The 16,565-nt window shown below is 43.8% G+C and overlaps 1 protein-coding gene across 12 annotated transcripts in view; it reads right to left on the bottom strand.

The window, feature by feature from the left end:
• Nucleotides 1–5,519: 5,519 nt before the first annotated feature.
• LOC125451757 (anion exchange protein 2-like) overlaps nt 5,520–16,565 on the bottom strand; it is a 259,376-nt gene continuing 248,330 nt past the window's right edge. For all 12 annotated transcript variants that reach the window (XM_059646290.1, XM_059646297.1, XM_059646298.1 and 9 more), the window contains 6 exons: nt 16,195–16,284; nt 14,060–14,226; nt 12,630–12,883; nt 11,827–11,996; nt 11,507–11,680; nt 5,520–7,722 (listed from right to left, as the gene is read on the bottom strand). In XM_059646290.1, the coding sequence (XP_059502273.1) occupies nt 7,642–7,722; nt 11,507–11,680; nt 11,827–11,996; nt 12,630–12,883; nt 14,060–14,226; nt 16,195–16,284 (936 nt within the window). In that variant the 3' untranslated portion in view covers nt 5,520–7,641. The remainder of the gene's footprint in view (nt 7,723–11,506; nt 11,681–11,826; nt 11,997–12,629; nt 12,884–14,059; nt 14,227–16,194; nt 16,285–16,565) is intronic.

Below are 16,565 nucleotides of genomic sequence, written 5' to 3'. Positions count from 1 at the left end.
AAACTTTCAGAGTTCAAACTCTCTTTTTCACGTTCAAGCTGCTTCATCTTTTCCAATTCGAACGGTTTCCTTTTTTTTTGGCTTTCTGCCCTGGCTTTCCTTTCCCTTTCTTTCTTTTCTGTCAGTGATTCTTTCCTTTCATTTCTCTCCGTTACAAAGTGGAGGGTGGCCCCCACCTCCCCCCGAGAACTAAAACAGAAACACCCAAAGAGGAGCGGCTCGCCTTATAATCTGTTAAAAGGAGTGTGAAAAGTAGTGTAACCTGCTTCTCAGCAACTTCTGGTGGTTAAATAAAACAAGTCCCTGACACTCACTTTACAGTCAATAAATAACAATTTATCGAACCGAATAACCCCATAACTACTAACTATTCCTGAATAAAACAAGATTCCAATGGTATGCTATTCCAATAAATGCAAGTTCCATTTATATAAAGTCTCTCAAAATTACAGCTAGGTTGCGCCTTCCAGAATGTTCAGTGCCTTCTCTTGTCATATGTTCCGTCAGGAATATTAACTAGTTGGACTGTTGGTACGTTTGATTTAGGTGGTGCTTTCTCGAAGACTTACAGAAGACTGTGAGAGCCAGTGATTCTGTCTTGTGAGCTGAGAGCTGTTAGCTCTGGCGGGTGGCAATTAATTCTCCTGTCTTTATCCAACTGCCCTCTCCTCTTATATCCTTGATGACATATCAATTTCATGGTTGGTCAAAACCATCAGATTTAAACGTAAGAGACAGTAGGAACTGCAGATGCTGGAGAATCTGATACAACAGGGTGTAGAGCTGAATGAACACAGCAGGCCAAGCAGCATCAGAGGAGAAGGAAAGCTGACGTTTCAGGTCAGGACACTTCTTTAGAAAATGAAATTTAAATTTAAACTTAGTTTTTGGTATCTAAGTGCCTGGTATAAATTGATTGGTAAATTCAAACCTTGGTGTTTTGATAACAAAACAAGACTGACGTTTGGCTTGCTAACTGTACAGCTTTTTAATACAAATGTTTCAATTTAGGCACTCTCTGTGTACTTGCAAACTGTCAACTGCTGCTCATAGACATCCGATTTAAATCTCTAAGCACAGAAAAACCGCATCATCTTTTAAAGGGACTACACAATGCTTCCTCTCCCCCACCCCCAGCATTTTACAAGCACCAAATTCTAACTTCTTGCCTCTCAATTCACAAGCACTCTACCCAACTTTGTGACAAGACTCTGTGAATGAAGTCAAAAGCTTTCCTGAAGAATGCATGTTGGGTAATTGGATAAGGCAACAGATTATCAACTTATCACACTTTCACTTCACATCAATATTTGGACAGAGTAGACAAGTGACAAATATTGACTCACAGATAATTTATTAATTACATTCTGAGTATCTGGTAAGGTCTGACAACAGTTTGAGCAGGAATCTGAAACAGAATCAGTCTTGTATCTCATGACCTAATCACTGCAGCTGTTGTCCATTTGCTGAGGAGAGCTATCGGTCAATGGCCTCCAACAGAGTTGAAAAAAAATGGGTATTTCTTTAATGATTTCACAAGCTCAGGATGACCCGAGGCAAGTTATAGTAAAGGAAATAGTTTTGAACTGCAGACTTGTTGTTGTTGTCTGGGTAACATAGCAGACAATGTGCGCGCAGAATGTTCTCAGCAGCATTATTACAATAACAACAGAACAACCTGCTTTAGTGATGACAGACGCAGAATGAATAAGAGTCTCTTCTCTGAATACTGGTCTTGGGTTCAAAGTAGTTGATAGGGCAACAATTTTTCACTGAAACTCTAAGTCATCACCTCCAATAGTGCAGCCCCTTCAGTATTGAGGGCCAACAGTCCACTGTCTATTGAGTACTAATGGTCCAACAATGTGGTCCTCCATCAGAATGGACTTAAGAAACTGCAATGCTTCCCCGACGCTGACCCTCCGACAGTCCGGTGCTCCCTCAGCACTGACCCTCCAGCAGTCTGGCACTCTCTCAGCACTGACCCTCCGGCAGTACAGCGGTCCTCTGGCTCTGACCCTCCTCTTCAACACCGACCTTACGAATGTGCGGCACTCACTCAACTATGACTCCTGGGCTCCACCCCTTCCCGCTCACAAAGTCAGACTAATCCAGGATGGAGATTGGATCTTTAACTGCTTATGTTAGCCACAAAATGAATGAAATATTGGATCCTAGGGTATGTAATCAGTATTGAAAATAACAGTGGTACAGAAATGACTTTCCATAGGAACTGAGAGAAGGCACAGGACTCATAAATCCAGTTCACAAACTTGCTTCTATATAATGCCTGCAAAAGAAAAATATGACACAATACAACATATGCACGAAAACAGATGCCAGGCCAAAGTGGGAGGTATTTGAAGAAGCTTCAAGAAAGAGGTAGATTTTAAGCAGCATCTTGAAAGTGAGCGGCAGAGATTTTAGGTGGGAACGGCTGAACTTGGGGCCCAAACTGTCAAAAGGCATTTTTGATTAGAACAAGAATCACAAGAGGCCAGAACCCAAGGAAGAGAGGTCGGAAGCATATCTAGGTGGACCAGAGCCAATGAATCAAATTCTTCATCTAAAACTAAGCATCTAGATAGATAAAAGTAGAAGTTACTGGAAACAATCAGGTCTTTTTTTAAATTCACTTATAGGAACATGGGTGTGATTGGCTGGTCAGCATTTATTTCCTGTTCCTAATTGCCCTTGAATGAGTAATTTGCTAAACCATCTCAGAGGGCAGTTGATGGTCAACCATATTGCTTTGGGCCTGGAATCACATGTCGGCCAGAATAGGTGAGGAATGCCACATTTCCTTCCCTGAAGACATCAGTGAACCAGAAGGGAGAGAAACCAATTTTATGTTTGGCAGAAAAGCTTGGATAGGGAGTTGACAACAAGCTCCTGCTAGAACACCTGGACATAAAGGAGACTGAGCAGAAATTTCATTGAGGTTGACAGGATTATGATAGGTTTGGATAAGGTACAGAAGGATTTTTAGCTAATAATAAAAAGACTGGACATGTTGGAATATTAAAGCATGAGAATCAACTTTACTGAAACATACAAGATTTTTAGAGTCAGGGTTGATGCCATAGTCACAGAGCATGGAAATAAGCCCTTCAGTCCAACTGACTGTGTACTCAAAGTAAACTAGTCCCACCTGTCTGCTTAAGGTCCATATCCCTTCAAACCTTTCTTATCCATGTGGTCAGGAAGCTTGCAGATGACACCAAAATAGGTGATGTCATGGACAGTGAAGATGTGACCATCACAGAGTACAATGAGACCTTGATGGACCAATGAGCAGATGGAGTTTATTTTAGATAAATGGGAGCTGTTGCATTTTGGTGAGACAAACCAGGGCAGGACTTCTACAGTGAACAGGAGGGCTCTGGGGCGCTTTGCTAAACAAAGGGGTCCACTTGCATAGTTCTTTGAAAGTGGTATCACAGGGAGACAGGGTGGTGAAGGTGGTGCTAGTCCTGCTTGCTTATATTGGCCAGAGCATTGAGTACAGGAGTTGGTATGTCATTTTGCAGCTATACAGGACATTGGTGAGACCACTTTTAGATTACTGTGTACAATTCTGGTCACCCTTCTATAGTAAGTATATTGTTAAACTTGAGAGGGTGCAGAGAAGATTTACAAGGATGTTGCCAGGACTGGAGGGTTTGAGCTATAAGCAGAGGGTGTTTAGGCTGGGGCTTTTATCCCTAGAGAATTGGAGGCCGAGAGGTGTCCTTGTAGAGGTTTTAAAATCATGAGGGTCATGGATAGGGTGAATAGCCAATGTCTTTTCTCCAGGGTGGGGAGTCCAAAATTAGAGGGCATATGTTTAAGATGAGAGAGGAAAGATTTAAAAAGGGTCTGAGGGGTTAATTTTTCTTGCTGAGGGTGGTGTGTGTACGGAATGAGATGCCAGGGGAAGTGGTAGAGGCTGGTACAATTACAACATTTAAAGGGCATCTGGATGGGTATAGGAATGGGAAGGGTTCTGAGGAATATGAGCCAAATGCTGGCAAATGGGACAAGTTCAGATGGGATGTCTGTCAGCATGGACGAGTTGGACCAAAGGGTCTGCTTCTGTGCTATATGACTATGTGGAAATGTTGTTTCCTGTTCTGGGAGTGTCTAGAACCACAGTGTCAGAAATAAGAACCTGCACATTTCAAACAGAGGTGAGGAGGAATTTTTTTCTCTCCCTCTTCAATAGTTGTGAATCTGTGGAATTGGTTATTAGAGGGCTATTGACACTGGGTCATTAAGACTGAGATGGTCAGATTTTTATCAGTTAAGGGAGTCAAAGGTTATGAGGACAAATTAGGAATGTGGAGTTGAGTATCATCAGACCAGCCATAACATTATTGAGTGGTGCAGCAGACTCGGTGGGCTGAATTACCTTCTTTGCTACTACATCTTATGAGTAAAAGGATAAAGAATTCAGGGTTTGAGCAAGAGATGCAGAAGAAATGGAATTTTTTTCACACAGTGAGCATAATGATGTGGAACATGAGGGCAGTAGACTTGGAATCAGATTTGAAAAAGAAACCAGATGGGGATTTGAGGAAGTAAACTTGCTACGGATAGTGCCAAGAGAATCAGGCTGACTGAATTACTCCAGTGAGATTTTGTGACATAAATGTCTTTATGACTCCCTCTCCTGAAGCTAGTTATTGTTACTTGGTATGTTTGAGGCTTGGTTATTGCTTAGAAGTCTCTCCCAGGACCCAGCTGAGGCTCCTCCTGACATTTAGCCCATCAAACCCCATCGAACCCTGACTCCAATCACCTGTCCAAGTTCCATAATCCGACCATTATTGAGATCTAATATTCATCTGTTTGGTGGAGAGGGGTCCAGGTTATCTTGCCTTTTGTTGAACAATTGCTCCCTGACATCACCCCTGAATAGCCAAGTGATAAATTCATGGATCAGCTCCATCGTTTTGGAGACACAAAATCCCATGCCAAGCAAATAGGTACTGCTCACAGAATTGTTCGTTTTTCATGTACTGTACCCCAGTGTTATACAGTGACAAACCCGTCTCCACCAGCACTGTACCGCGGTGTTATACACAGACAGACCCACCCCCACCAATACTGTACCGCAGTGTTATACAGCGACAGACCCGTCCCCACCAGCACTGTACTCCAGTGTTATACACAGACAGACCTTCCCCACCAGTACTGTGCCTATACAATAACAGACACGTCCCCACCAGTATTGTACCCAGGTGTTATACAGGAACATACCCATCCCCACCAGCACTATACCCCAGTGTTATACAAGGACAGACTGTACCCACCAGTACTGTACCTCAGTGTTCTGAAGAGACAGCAGACCTGTTCCCCCAAGTACTGTATCCCAATGAGGTACAGTGACAGATGTACATTGATGAAAAGGACTCCTATTCTGCTCTAAACACGTGGCTTTTCATTAATGATACACTTTTGTTTCTACTACCAAATGATTTTTGTATGCAAGTCACCTTGGTGATCACCTACGATACAAATATACAGGATAACAAAAAGATCATTTGCATTTTAATTAGAAATCTAAAGTGATTGACATTGGCTGGTATGTATACAAAATAAAACAACTGATTACTGGAAAGAGAACATGGAGTGGGAGGAGTGTGGAAGGCAGGATAGTGACATCACGGACCCTCCAGCTGGTATCACACAGACACTCGGGACAATCCCGCACTTTCACAGCAATCTCACACAGATGGTCACACAGCCCATTCCCACTGTCCACCACACGCACTATCATGCCAATTTCACACTGACCACAAAACTCACTGCCGCACAAACCTTTCACTGATGGTCACAGTAACTGTTGTTCTCATCGTCTCACTGACTGACATAAACGGCCATTTGAAATCCTCACTGAGGGCAAAGTATGAGGCCACAAAAGGTTTGCATATGAAAGCATCTGATCAAAGGTCCTTGCCTACTGACTAGCAGATTTTAAATGCAAATTACTGAACTGATCAGTAGATTTTTTTGTTTGCTTCCAACCTCTGATTATGATGTTTTGCCTTTTACATACATTTAGCAGAGGGGCTGGATGTGGTCAGCACTGTGTGATCACTCTGCAGCATTGGGACAAAATCTTTAGTGCCTCTGCGGCCCAATCCCATCCATAACGTCCCTCACTAAAGCAAATCAAACAGCTCGCTATCCAGGAAGAGCAGGATCATCGCAAATCAAGACTTAGTCTTGCCCTTTCTTTGTGAACGAACAATGTGGAAAATAAAAAAAAAACTACTCAGCCTCAGCAGTTCCTTCTACATCACCCCCGTCAAACACTCCCAGGGCTGGGACAGCACAGGGTTGGATACAGAGTAAAGCTCCCTCTGCAATGTCTCTGTCAAACAGTCCCAGGACAGGGGCACTATGGGGTTAGAGAATAAAGCTCCCTCTACACTGTTCCCCATCAAACACTCCCAGGACAGGGACAGCACAGGGTTGGTTACAGAGTAAAGCTTCCTCTACACTGTCCTTGTCAAACAGTCCCAGGACTGGAACTGCACAGGGATAGATACAATGTAAAGCTCTCTCTACCTTGCCAATTAAATTCTGTGACCAGCCACATTAGATATTGATTAGAAACTGTCAGGAGTGATCTCACATCCAAACTTTCCAATGATTACCGAAACCATCTCAACCTTGGCTGAAAACATTTAACCCTGATCCTGAAATCAGAACCTCGAGACAAACGCTGCAGTTGCTGAGGGAGCCAACTCGTACAGAGACCATTCAGCTGCTATTTGCCTGTTAGAGTACATCAAATGGAAACGTCCCAACAATAAACAGGAATCAAATTTAGAAAACTAAGAAAATCTTCCAGTCCAGAGTTATGAAATTAAGCATTTCAAAAATTACAATTCATTCTAGAATCTACCATTATCTTTGACCCCAAAATGGGTTTGGCCTCTTGAGGAATTAAGATTAAACAATTCAAATACAATCAAAACCAAACAGACTGTTAGACTGTTCTTGAATTAGAAACTTTGGGAGTGGATGAAAATGAATTGACAATCTGACAATATCTTGATTGTAGCATGGCACTCCCCGGTTGTGTCTGGTTGAGGGGACCAAGGACTTGAATCTCAAAGCTGGACAGGACAGTAATGGACCCTGTACCTCAATAGTTAACTGGCTCAACCCATCACACAACCAGGCAAACATCTCCAGGAACTGATATCATCAGCAAAACTCTCTACAGGTCACTGCTTAGGGAAGAGAGAGAGAGAAAGAAAAGACTGCCTTTGGTATCTGAATGACCTTCACAGAAGTTTCTTGAACACTGGCATGGCGTCATCTATAGTTTCTTTTTGATGACATTGACTTTCAAAGTAGCAGTCCCTTGATCCATGGTTGATTGTTACAGTAAGACTTCTCTGTTATTATTAATGCCACAGTGTGGTCCCACCCATCCCTCTTCCCTCACTGAAGGAAGTTGATCAATTTGGATGCAGATATTGACAAAGGTTCAAGCTGACAGATATTGATCCCAACGTTTGACCAAGATTGACATTGACAGATACTGGTAGTGAATGATGCTGAATTAGGCACCAGCCCTGGTTCTTCTGTCCCCAGTGAGCACCACGCTGGATTTACAGTTTGTTCTAAGGCCTCAGTGTCTGCTCAGACTGGCATTGAAAGCTCATCGTACTCGTCCACACCATCCTTCTCATCAAAGGTAGGCTGAGCATCATCCGCATCAAGCTGCAGAAAGAAAATACAACCAGTGAGCAGAAAAGGACGCTAAGGTACATCAGCTTCAGCTGAATCAATCCAGAACCCCAGTAAGATCCATGAGACTGTATACTTAAGGCCTTGCGAGAGTCTAACTTAATTAATGAAGAATTGTTTAAACTCAAATTCAGAAGCTGAGCAAAGTAAAGTTGTTTTGTTTGAGGCACACTAGTCAGAGAGTCTCAGGGGGTAAATACAAGTGATGGCCAAATAAATTTACTCTGGCTGTTGCTGTCACAATCAGTAAAACCATCAACAGTATAACTCCTAACACAATCAGACGGTCAAACAAATATTAGGCAAAGGGTTCAGAGATAATGGGAACTGCAGATGCTGGAGAATCCGAGATAACGAAGTGTGAAGCTGGATGGACACAGCAGGCCAAGCAGCATCTCAGGGGCACAAAAGCTGACGTTTTGGGCCTAGACTAAGGGTTTCATTGCTGGTTTTGGAGACTCTGCAATATGAGCACATGCCAGGCTCCCACAAATGTGTTTGACATGGAGATCAGCGACTTAACAGGGTGATCAACATTTTAACACACTGCACTGACGCTGTAAATATTTGTGCCCAAAATTTATCTTTTTATCAATACATTTTATAGAAATTATTGTCAGAGTTCTGATTTGCTTTTGTCAGGTCCAGTCTTTAAACAAAAATGCTTATTAAGCCACGAACAGCAGCTGGACAAATCAGTACCTTATGACTTATCATAAAGCCCACAAAGCCTAATACATCGCAGCCGATGTAGGCCATTCGGCTCATCAACTCTGTTCCACCATTCAATGAGATTATGACAGTTCTGATCATCTTAACTCCACTTTCCTTACTCTTTCACTCAACTCGATTCCCTGAGTGATCAAAAATATGTCTCTCACAGCTTTTAATATATTTAATGACCCAGCCTCTACGGTAAAGAATTCCATGAATTCCCCACACTCAGAGAAGAAATTCCTCCTCATCTCTGCCTTAAATGGTTGCTTCTGTATTCAGAGATTATCCTCTCTGGTCCTAGCCTCTCCCTTTCTGCATCTACCTTGTCAAGAACATTTAAATCACACTGGCTGTCATTCTTCTAAACTTTAATGAGCACCAGCCCAAGCTACTTAGCCTCTGCTTGGAAGTACAAAACATAAATATTGCTAAAACAAAACTAAAGTTTTGGGTTTTGTACTCATCAGATCTAGGTGACTACATCTTCTCCTCCAAATCCTTTCCACCACTGGCACAGAAACAAAAAGCAGGAGTAGGCTATTCGGCTATTCAAGTCTGCCCACCATTCAATATGATCATGCAATTCACACCCCTATTCACATCCTTTGGGTTCTTTAGAACTAAGAACTAATTTACTAAATTTAACTAATTAACTGGAGTTCTTTGAGGATATCACAAGCGCGGTGGACTACAGGGAACCAGTGAATCTGGATTTCCAGATGGCATTCGACAAGGTACTGTGCAAAAGGCTGCTGCATAACACCAAAAATGCACAGCGTTACAGGTAATGTACTAGCATGGATAGAAGATTGGTTAGCTAATGAAAAACAAAGCATGGGGATAAATGGGTGTTTTTCTGGTTGGCAATCAGTGGCTAGTGGTGTGCCTCAGGGATCACTTTTGGGACCGTAATTGTTTAATACTTACGTAGATGATTTAGATTTGGGGGCCAAGTGTAGTGTTTCAAAGTTTGCAGAAGACACTAAGATGAGTGGTAGAGCAAAATGTGCAGAGAAAACCGAAAGTCTGCAGAGGGTGGTACATATGTTAAATGAGTGGGCAAGGATCTGGCAGATGGCGTACAAAGTTAACAAATGTGGGATCATTCATTTTGGTCCAAGTGACAGCAAAATGGATTATTATTTAAATGGTGAAAAATTGCAGCATGATGCCGTGCAGAAGGACCTAGATGTTGTTGCTTATGAATCACAAGAAGTTGGTTTGCAGGTATAGCAGGTAATTAAGAAGGCAAATGGAATATTGTCCTTCATTGCTACAGGGATGGAGTTTAAAAACAGGGAGGTTATGCTGCAACTGTACAGGGTGCTGGTGAAGCCACACCTGGAGTACTGTGTGCAGTTTCAGTCTCCTTACTTGAGAAAGGATGTACTGGCACTGGGCGGGGTGCAGAGGAGGTTGATTCCGGAGTGGATAGGATTGGTTTATGAGGAGTGCTTGAGTAGACTGGGACTGTACTTACTGGAATTTAGATGATGTTGGGGGAATCTTATTGAAACAATAAAATTGTGAAGGTAATAGATAAGATAGAAGCAGAGAGGTTGTTTTCATTGCTGGATGAAACTAGAACTAGGGGGCATACAGCCTCAAAATAAGAGGGAGCACATTTAGGACTGAGTTGAGGATGAGCTTCTTCACCCAAAGGGTTATGAATCTGTGGAATTCCCCGCCCAGTGAAACAGTTAAGGATCCCTCGTTGAATGTTTTTAAGTCAAAGAAAGATCGATTTTTGAACAGTGAAGGAATTTTAAGAGTTATGGTGAGCGGTTGGCTGAGCAGAGATGAGTCCACAGAAAGATCAGCCATGATTTTATTCAATGATGGAGCAGGCTTGATGGGTCAGATGGCCTACACCTGCTCCTATTTCTTATGTATCTAACTCTTCTGAAAAAAAAATGTTTCGACCTCAACTGCTTTCTGTGGTGGAGAATTTCCCAGGTTCACTACTTAGTGGGTGACGAATTTCAGTCACAGTCTGAAATGGCCATGCCCACATTTTAGACCATGACCTCTGGTTCTGGACTCCCCCACACCCCCATCATCAGGAACATACTTCCTGCATTTATCTGCTCTCACCTGCTTTCATTCTTATCCAGTCATGGTCACAGGATACCCTGCATGGCTTCTCACCCTGTATTTGGAGCATTAGCTCTGGTGTCTCTCAAAGATCTATCCCCAGCATCCTCCTATTTCTCATCTGCCTCTTGGCAACACTAACCGAAGATGCAATGTCTGGTTCCACATGTAATCTGGCAATACTCAACTCTACCTCATTACCACTTCTCTCAATCTCTCAACTACCTGTGATCTGTCATGCTGCCAGCCTGAAATCTAGTAAGAAATTTTTGAATTAACACTGGGAAGATCAAAGCCACTGTCAAACTCCACTCCCCGTGACATTCTTCACTGCTGTCCTTAGTATGTGCCTGAAGGGGAACTTGAATCGGTGGTGCCAATGGTGACGTTATTGTTCCTAATCCAGAATCCCAGGTTAATGTTTTGAGGATCAGTGTACACTCACCACAGCTGATGGTGAAATTTGAATTTGAAAAAAATATGACTTTAAAAGGCGATGGTTGTGTGAAAACTCACTTGGTTCACTAATCATTTAGGGCTGGAAATATGCTGTTCTGACATGATCTGTACAAGAATGGAGGGGTCAGAAAGCAGGCACCTGCAGACCTACAGATCGCTCAACATTTGGTTCAAAGATATAACTAACTAGCCTAGCTCCTAACTGAAATGTTCATATTTCCTAAAGTGCAGTAAATCTCATGGCTCTGTGCCTGCTGCCATACCCTGGCTCCTGCTGCATTTTGAATTTAAAATTAGAATCTTTGTTTACAAACCCTCCCATGGAATCTCTGTCCCACCACATCAATGGCCTTAAGTGGCTGTGTATTCAAAAATACAGCAGGTTGGCTCAGTGCTGACTTCAGGACTGGGGGCCTCACTGAAAGTTAATGACACTGACAACATATACACAGTAAATAAAGCTTGATCTCTCCTGAAGAACACTTACACATTTCATCTCTCGATCCGTGAAGATTCTGGTGAGCGCGAAAACTTTCAAAGGAACAGTCAAAATGAGCACAAATGGGAAAGCAAGAGAGGCAATGGTGGACATCACAGCCCAGAGAATCACCAGACAAAAGACCTGGATAATGGTGAATAAATGCATCCGAAGGGTTTTAACCTGCAAACAGGTAACATGGTTAGGCTCAAACCTTTACTCCCACACTCTCCCAAACCACAGTTTCCCCATTCTCACCACCCCCCCCCACACACACACACACCCACCCACCCCCAGCCTACAGACAGTGAGCTGAGAAACTCCCTCACCTTCCGGACATAAATGTGATCTGGATGATGCTTAGAAGGCATCAGCAGCAGCTGCAGGCGCTCGTACAGCTCAATGCCATTCAGAGATGTGACACCCATGTAGAGGAAGATCCCAAAAAGCACAGCTAGTGGGATTTTTCGTAGGAGATCACCAATTACAATGGATAGACCTAGAAAACACAAGGTTCCAGAGTGTTCACGACAAAAGGAGCTGGGAACAACTGAGAGGGAGAAGATTGAAAAAAAGGAAGGTGGCAAAGAAGAAATGAAAGAAATCAGGAAGAAAAAGGGAGAGGGAAAGACATTGCCTTTATGTAACATTCTTCAAGGTGATGGAAGCTGATTCAATCATAACATTTAAAAAATGCATAACGCTTGAAGGAGAAACTCATCAGGGCCATGGAGAAAGTGGATAAGTCCATCATAATGAGCCAGCAAAACCACAACGGGCCAAATGGCCTATTTCTGTTCTGTAAGATTCTAACACTGCTCAGAGGCAATCTCAGATGTCAAGGGTAAATTGGATAGATAACAAAAAGCTGACCAGGCCAGTGAACTCCAAATCCTGCAGACAAATAAATAATAAATAAATAAAGAAGGTCGAGAGACAATAGATTTATGGTTTGATTCTGGATTTTGGCTCTGCTGTATAAAGTGTTCACCAGTTAGGAAGGAAGGGGGAGAGAATGATGATGCTAAGGGAGAAAGAGAGATAGTGAGGGAGACAGAGGAGATGACGATGGAGGAGGAGAGTGAGAGTGACAATGGAGTTAGTGGGGGACAGTGCGGTGATGGTCACTTACCCACGAGGACAGCTACCACAAGCCCCGTTACCCGTTGCTCCTTGACCTCCTGGATTTTGGGTTTGTCACCAGGAGCCACAGATTTGCTCATGACGGTCAGCGCATTCACATGGGTGACAGTTCTGACAGTGGCAGCAGCGAGCCAGGGTAAACCGAACAAGGCTGCCACACCTCCTGACGCCACAATGATCAAAAGATCCAAGTGGAATCCGGAGCCTTTGGTCAGCATGCGTTCTTTCTTACTGATTATCAGCCTGCAGGTACAGAGCGCATGGGGAGGTTGCATTAAAACAGTGTCACCTAACCTGGTGCTGCTGAGTGTACCAGACCGGACACAGCATCGTGTAGCACTGGAATACCCCACCAACATCACAGTTCAATCCAGTCCACAGATGCCGTCTCCCAGCGCAGAGACCCCTGACCAGACGCCGTCTCCCGGTGCAGAGACCCCTGAGCAGACACCGTCTCCCGGCGCACAGACTCCTGAGCAGACACCGTCTCCCGGCGCACAGACTCCTGAGCAGACACCGTCTCCCGGCGCACAGACCCCTGAGCAGACACCGTCTCCCGGCGCACAGACCCCTGAGCAGACACCGTCTCCCGGCGCACAGACCCCTGAGCAGACACCGTCTCCCGGCGCACAGACCCCTGACCAGACACCGTCTCCCGGTGTAGAAACCCCTGACCAGACGCCGTCTCCTGATGCAGGGAGGGGTCAGGGTTGTCCTGACGCAGGCCCCTTGCTAGTTGCGTTATGATATTGGTAACTCCTGACACACATATATTTTTTAAATAGCTGATACACTGATCTAACCATTTGATTAACCAGCCAGTTCAGTTTAAAACTGGAATGCATCACAAGGGTCTGAAATACTCACTGGCTTCACTGATCTAAGGGGCATCTGTTAAATTGGTCTTAGAGCTGGGGTCAGTGGCACCCTAAATGAATTGACACTTGCTCTCTTCAAACAGGTATGGACGGGAGCCGGTTAAAGTCTTGACTCTGCCTGCAATCCTTCCAAGGATGCTGTATAGGGAATCAGCCTGGGGCATGGTGCTGAAGGCCATACTAAAGCCAGCAGGGAGGGGCGGTGGCATAGTGGTATTGTCACAGGGCTGGGAATCCAGAACCCCAGGCTAATATTCCTCAGACATGGGCTCAAATTCAACCATGGCAAATAGCGACATTTAAATTCTTTAGAACCTGGAAGGAAAAGCTGGACTAATGGTGACCTTGTAACCTACTACCACAGTTCTATGCTGTCCTACATGTGACTCCAGACTCTTAAGCGCCCACTAATTCACTAGTCCCCTTAACAAAGGCAATTAGTAGGCAATAAATATTGGCACTGCCAGTGGCATTCGCACCCCACCAACAAATTTAAAAAACAGCATCACTGAGCACAAATTCTTCATCACAAGGTACTCACGTGGTGATCATAGTTTCCATGAAGATGAGGATAAAGACCAGGATGGCTGGAATCAGACTAGCGAACATCATCCAGATGGGGAAATCTGCATTCTTTCCCAAAGGATTAATGAACCAACCTCTCTTCTCTGGGGAAGTGACAGACAGGCCCGTCGGAACACTCAGTTTCTGGAAGAAAATCACACAGTCAGCTGGTGAAGAATCCCTCACCTCAGTCAATATTGAGAGGAGGCTGGGCACTAGTACTTCGTCTGTGCCCACCAAACACTCCCAACATGGGGTTAGATGCAGAGTAAAGCTTCCTCTACTCTTTTAAATTGAAAGTAAAGCTTCTTCAGTACTGTCTCCATCAGATATTCCCAGGACAGATTCGGCATAGGGTAGATGAAAGTAAAACTTCCTCTACTCCTTTAAACTGGAACTAAAGATTCTTCACAACTGTCCCCATCAAACACGTCCAGCTCAGGATTAGATACGGAGTCAAGGTTCCTCTCTTCTCTTAAACTGGAAGTAAAGATCCCCAACAGTGTCCCCACTAAATACACCGAGGACAGGTACAGCATGTGGGATCAAATAGAGCAAAGCTATTTCTATTCTTTTCAACTAAAAGTAAAGCTCTCTTGATATAGTCCCAGCAAATCTCCCAGGACAGCTACAGCACAGGGCTAGACACATATTAAAGCTTTCGATACACTTATCTGAAAGTAAAGCTCTGTCTACAATTTTGAACAGACAGTCATAAACTGTACTGTCCTCATCACGCAGGTACAGCGTGAGGTTAGATACAGAATACATTTCCCCTGCTCTTTCAAACTGAAAGTAAAGTTCTCTCTACACTGTCCCCATCCAACACTCTTGGGACAGGGACAGCACAAAGCTTGATAAACATAAAGTTTACTCTCTACACTGCCCCAATCAAATATTTCCAGGACAGGCTCAGCACAGGGTTAGATATAGAGTAAAGTTTTCTTGAATCTTTTTCTAAAACTGAAAACAAAGCTCCCTCTACAGTACCCTATCAAACCCTCCCAGGTCAGGGACTGCACAGGCTCACAAAGAAAGATAGAAAAAAAGAGCAGGAGTAAGTCACAGGGGCACAGAGATGTACAGCCATGCAGGCCTTTGAGTTTGCTTCGCCATACGGTATGATTGTGGCTGTTTCCTACCTTCTCCTCTAACTGTTTGATCTCTTTAGCCCCAAGAACTACATATAATACCTTCTCAAAAACATTCAATATTTTTGCCTCAACCACTTTGGGTGGCAGAGAATTCCACTGGCTCAACAGTCTCTAGACCGAGAAATTTCTCATCTTAGTCCTAACTGACATACCCTGTATCCTCAAACTGTTACACCTGGTTCTGCACTCGCCAGTCACTGGTAACCTGTGTTTACCTTGTCTACTCCAGCTGCAACTTCATAAGTTTCTATGCGATTCTCTCCTTCATTCCTTTAAACGCCAGTGCATACATTCATAACTGATCCAGTCACTTTTCACATGTCATTCTTGTCATCTTGAGAGCCAGTCTGGTAAATATTTACTGCACACACCCAATAGCCACAACAACCTTCCCCACAGATGGAGGTAAATCTGCACACAATACTCCAGGTGTGGTCTCACCAAGGCCCGCACAAGTGCAGCAAGACATCCCAGTTCCTGTATTCGAAAATCCTGGCTATGAAGACCAATACCTTCTTGTCCCCCACTGCAGCTGCAACTTACTTTCAGCGACTGATGTAGAGGCTATCCAGGTCTCATTGCACATCCACATTTCCCAACCTTTTGCTATGCGGATAGTAATCTGCCTTACTGTTTCTGCCACTAAAGTGGATGCCCTCACACTTATCCACATTATACTGCCTCTGCCGTGCATGTGCCTACTCACTCAGCCTGTCCAAATCATACTGAAGCATCGCTGCCTCTTACTCACAGCTCAGCCTTGGACCCAGCTTCATGTCATCTACAAACTTGGGAGATATTACGTTTAGTTCACTCAACCAGATCATTAAAAGATATTGTGAATAGCTGGTTTGTAGCACTGATCCCTGCAGTACCCAACCGGTCAGTGGGTGGCCCTCAGAAGAAGATTTGGTTCAACACAGAGTAAAGTGAAGGGGATTTGAGAGTTATTGTTCACCTGAGTGAAAGTCTCCTGGATGGAATAGTCAACCAGAACCATGATGAGGATAGCTATTGGAACACCAAAGTCCCCGATCACACGGCGAATCTGTAACACACATATGTGTTAACTTGTACAGAATATCTGCAAATGTGAGATAGAAGTTACTCTTTCAAAGTGACCCACGTTCCACTGCTCCCATGACTGAAGCTGATAACACAAACTAATCTCTCATCGATTCACTGAACATAGTGCATCCAACCCTAGCCCCACACGTGGACATGTGTCACTTACAGTCCGGCAGTGATCACATTGTAACATTCTTGGCTGAGTGATAATGTGATGGGTTTAAGCTTCACTCCACAAATTTTGGTTGGAATCTAGGACGA

This window comes from Stegostoma tigrinum, chromosome 5 (genome assembly GCF_030684315.1).
Source record: "Stegostoma tigrinum isolate sSteTig4 chromosome 5, sSteTig4.hap1, whole genome shotgun sequence".
Lineage (NCBI taxonomy): Eukaryota > Metazoa > Chordata > Chondrichthyes > Orectolobiformes > Stegostomatidae > Stegostoma > Stegostoma tigrinum.
Note: the sequence above shows the minus strand (reverse complement) of the source record. Positions and strands in the feature narration are given on the sequence as shown.